The 5,003-nt window shown below is 32.0% G+C and overlaps 1 protein-coding gene across 3 annotated transcripts in view; it reads right to left on the bottom strand.

Annotated features, from left to right (window-relative positions):
- The window catches only part of LOC112211130 (zinc finger X-chromosomal protein-like), a 15,820-nt gene that overhangs the window by 7,414 nt on the left and 3,403 nt on the right, over positions 1 to 5,003 (bottom strand). For 2 of the 3 annotated variants that reach the window (XM_067052900.1, XM_067052898.1), the window contains exons 3-5: positions 3,993 to 4,064; positions 3,417 to 3,488; positions 1,642 to 1,797 (exon numbers count right to left, since the gene is read on the bottom strand). In XM_067052900.1, coding sequence (XP_066909001.1) covers positions 1,642 to 1,797; positions 3,417 to 3,488; positions 3,993 to 4,064 — 300 coding nt within the window. The remainder of the gene's footprint in view (positions 1 to 1,641; positions 1,798 to 3,416; positions 3,489 to 3,992; positions 4,065 to 5,003) is intronic. The other variant, XM_067052904.1, reaches the window with a different exon arrangement.

Below are 5,003 nucleotides of genomic sequence, written 5' to 3'. Positions count from 1 at the left end.
CATTGAGGCCATTGACCGGATGAACTTCTCACCTGGGTGATGGGCCATGATATGAATTTTCATTTCTCTAGAAGCAACTGATTTATAATCACAATGAGGACACTGATGGGACTTTTCACCTGTGTGACGGGCCATTATATGTTTCTTCAAATGTCCTGATCTTACTGATCTATAATCACAATGAGGACATTGATGGGGCTTCTCACCTGTGTGAAGAGCCATTATATGATTTTTCATATTATCAGATCTTATTGATTTATAATCACAATGAGGACATTGATAGGACTTCTCACCTGTATGACGTCTGATTATATGTTTTTTCAAATCTCCAGATTGTACTGATGTATAATCACAATGAGGACACTGATGGGGCTTCTCACCAGTGTGATGGGCCATAATATGAGTTTGCATACTTCCAGATCTTACTGATTTATAATCACAGTGAGGACATTGATGTGACTTTTCTCCTGTATGACGGGCCATTATATGATTTTTCAAATCCCAAGAACCTACTGACTTATAGTCACAATAAGGACATTGATGAGGCTTCTCACCTGTATGACGGGCTATTATATGGTTTTTCATTATTCCCGATCCTACTGATTTATAATCACAGTGAGGACATTGATGGGACTTCTCACTTGTATGACGGCGCATTATATGTTTTTTCAAATCTCCAGATTGAACTGATCTGTAATCACAATGAGGACATTGATGAGGCTTTTCACCTGTGTGACGGGCCATTATGTGATTTTTCATTTTTCCCAATCTTACTGATGTATAATCACAGTGGGGGCATTGATGTGACTTAGCTCCTGTATGATGTGCCATTATATGATTTTGCGTATTTTCAGATCTTACTGATTTATAATCACAATGAGGACATTGTTGGGACTTCTCACCAGTGTGATGGGCCATATGATCTTTCATATATTCTGATAAGGCTGATTTATAATCACAATGAGGACACTGATGGGTTTTCTCTCCTCTATGACAACTATCCTTGGTACCTATAAGCAATAAATTATCATATTAAAAATTTAAATAAAGCTGTATAGTGAAAATCAATCGACTATGAGTGATTATTTTAAAATGATTGAAAACTTACAAAAGATAATTGATAACTTCATAAAATATTGCCACTAAAAGATTTTATATAATAAATTACAAAGATATACATGATTTTGTATCAATGAAGAGCATCATATTTTTATGATTCAGTTAAGTGGTGTTAAACCATTTCCTAGTTCTTTCTAATTCTTCTTTATATCACACATGACTCCATATGTTGATGATAGTCATATTGCAGGGACTTAATTAAATATTAATAACATATGTCTCACTTTCTAAATCAAAACAGTGGTTTTTATTCTTAGGGGACGTTTGTCCAAGAATAAATTATCCTCTCATCAGCCAATATTAATAATTTCAAATTTATTATTAATAACGATGTAATATCGCATAGGCATGATGCATAGATAACAAGATGGTTAATCTACAATAGTCCACTAAAAGTTAAGGATGAATTCAAATTTTAATATTTCATGACATAAGGATTCACACCTGATATGCACGGGCCCAGAGCTACATAGCTACATACTATATCATTACATGTTATCATTTCAAAAATAAAAAAATTACCTTCTATCTTTTTTTTCTCCATTTTACTTCTTCTGCCTAGAACGTCGTCCCCCAAAGATGAGCCATGGGATTCTAAATCTTGCTCATTCATCACAAAATCTATACCTGGATGATTTGAATCATCTGACTGCAGAAATGAGGGAACAGTGCTCAAATCTATAAATTAATAAATCATATTCTATAATTAATATGTGATGAATGATCATGTGTTTATTTTACTGTGAGCTTAGGAACTATTATGTAATTAGTATCACATACATTATAGCAAGCACGGATAATGTTAAGATAAGAAAACATTAAAATATCATTTAAACAATTAATAGCAAACAAATTAATTAGCAAAAAATAAGCTTTCCTGTTAAGTCTGTCTTGGCAAACTATCACCTACCAAACTAATTATTACTATAGAATAATGCAAATGAGGTTGTCAGTTTAAAGGTAAAATTGATCCGAGTAGCAAAAATAGCACTTGACCAGTTCTACCACAAACCTGACAATGTTATTCATAATGATGCAACAACTATATAATAAAAATCTAATCAATTTATTAAGGCATAGTTACAATATTTTAAAACTTCTTCCAAGTACATTGCCAATTTAACTTCTTCACTAGTTCTGTTTTGTAATCTCGGTGATTTATTTTGAGTCTAAATATTATCCACAGAAGTGCAATAGGACTGGTGTTGCGACCAAAATATCTTTAACAATTGTTTCCATTTTATAAAAATAAATAAATTTATCTGTCGTAACCCTTGGTACTAGTTAATATTTGCTACAGAGGTATTAATAATACCAGAATTGTAAACATGCACCGGGTCAGTGGCCCTTATCTCCCTCTAGCTAGTCAGTAGTTGGCAGCAGCCATGGCGGGCGGCTCATCTCTTCCCTGAGGACATTTATCGGAGGGCGGCTCTTCTCTTCCCCTGAGAACATTTCTTGGCGGACGGCTCTCCTCCAAGAGGAAATTTTTCCAAAAGGGGCCCCATCATCCAGAGTGACATATAGACTATTTTATTCTTAAAATTGCAGACAAAACCAATATTTTTTTTTTTAATTATAAAAATTAATTTTAATTTGTATTTTTAGAAGTAAATATTTTTTATTTTCAAAGTTCAAATTGTTTAATATGTTGTCTTACAGTTTTTTTATGTCTTTTATTTCAAATACAGCAGTAACAAAATTCGACTAAATAATTCTTTTCATCAGCTTACACGGTTGGGCTAGTACAGGTTCATTTTGAACCCCTACCGCCGTTGGTGAAAATAAATGAAAAGACTGTATGAAATGGAATTAGAGGACTGCAGGCAATGGAATGAGTGGACTGTATAAAATGGAATGAGTGGACTGTATAAAATGGAATGAGTGGACTGTATGAAATGGAGAGAATTGACTGTAGGAAATGGAATGAGTGGACTGTATTAAATGGAATAAGTGGATTATAGGTAATGGAATGAGTGGACTGTATAAAATGGAATGAGTGAACTCTACAAAATGGAACGATTGGACTGAATGAAATGGAATGGGTGGACATCCTCGAGCACAAGCTGAACTATAAATTTATATCTTGCATTCAACTATTAAAATTGTTTGCAAGATAGTCTTCCCCTAGAATTATTTATAAATTGTAAATGTTTCTTAATTTAGACATAAAATATCACTATAATACATTGATATATTATTATTAAATTCATTCAGATTGAAATAAAAATACTATTATTAAATAAAATACGCTTGTACAGTACCTACCCTACATTTATAAGGTAAATGTTTCTCACCTTCATCTGGAATAAGCAGTTCTTCTTCTTGTTTCACAAATGTTTCTTGTTTAACATGAGTAAGTCCACCTGCTGATATGAAAATAATATTTACAACAAGGAACAGGAACCATCTCCTTACACATATATCAAATTTAATAAGCCCATCCAAACTCATTTATGAAGAAGAAAACAAAATTTTAATCCATTACTCTTTCATATTATTTAACACACATTGAAAATGATGATGACTTTTTGAAGCTTAAAGATAATGTATCAAGATTATAACAGATAAGACAGAAAGCGAGATTAAAAGTAAAAATTATCTAACATTTTGAAAAAAACTATAATAACAAAGCTAAATTTCAAAAAAGGAGTAAATAAAATACAATGGCCGAACCAAATGAGGGTCCAACAAGACATAATACTATTCTAAGAGTTCCTCCCAACAACAGCCGATGTGGGGAGGTGTGAAACAGTGAAATGGCAACCGTGCTTAAAGTAACTAGAGGAAATAAAGTACTAGAGTAGAGTAGAATCAGTCTCTTTTGAAAATGAATTGGTTTTTTTTCAATTAATAAACTAAAAATGCCTTACCTTCATCTGGGATAAGTAGTTCTTCTTCTTGTTTCACAAATGTTTCTTGTTTTACATGAGCAAGTCCACCTGCTGATATGAAAATAATACTTAAAACAAGGAACAAGGGAGTATCATGCTTTTTATGAGTCTTAAATGCAATATCAAATATTTATCTTTAAGAGGATTCAAGAGCTAAATGAAAGAAAATGTTCCTCCTTAAAAGAATGCTTTAAATACTCCTTTCTACATAGCACCTGTTTTAATTTTTTTAATCCTGTTCGCTCAGACATCGTCCTCAGAGGCTAAAGCAGTGTTTTGTGTTGTATATATTCTTATTTCTTACAATATTATATTTTATCATCAAATAGTATCAACTACCATTTACTTAATTTATTGTTATGTAAATTTCCAAGTTGTCTTTGAATTAAGGTTGTTATCTGGTTTTGTTTTTCAGCGCTGAACAAGGCCGAAATTCAATTGAAACATCAGCACAAAAAAATAAGTTTTACTTATTTTTGTATCCTTACTTACCAAGCCCCCGACCATCTTCTCCTCATAAATGTATTACAATTACTTATTTGCGTATCCTTATTAACCAAGCTCCTGACCATCTTCTCCTCATAAATGTATTACAATTACTACTTTCTGTATCCTTACTGACCACACCCCCAACCATCTTCTCCTCATAAATGCACTACAATAAGTACTTTTAGGATTTCAAATGAATTTGAGAAAAAATTTATTTGATTTATTTTTTATTAATATAGTTGTTTGAGAGTGGTTTAGTTTCTTTTTAAAACAATTTTGATCCTTTTTCTCTCAACTTTATTCTTTTTTAACATCCGACGTTTCGACCTCTCAGGTCATTCTCAAGGATTCCTTATTCTGTCTTCATTCCTTTTTTTTTTTCTTTAAAATTCATTAATGCCGGCTAATTGCCTTTGTCCCAATAAATTCTTCTATTAAATTATTTCCTAAATTTAAAACTTCTATTTACCACTTTTATGTTCATTAACAAACTCCTTTGTT

This window comes from Halyomorpha halys, unplaced genomic scaffold, assembly GCF_000696795.3.
Source record: "Halyomorpha halys isolate HHAL.00 unplaced genomic scaffold, Hhal_1.1 Scaffold92.1, whole genome shotgun sequence".
Lineage (NCBI taxonomy): Eukaryota > Metazoa > Arthropoda > Insecta > Hemiptera > Pentatomidae > Halyomorpha > Halyomorpha halys.
This window is presented reverse-complemented; position numbering and strand designations above follow the sequence as displayed.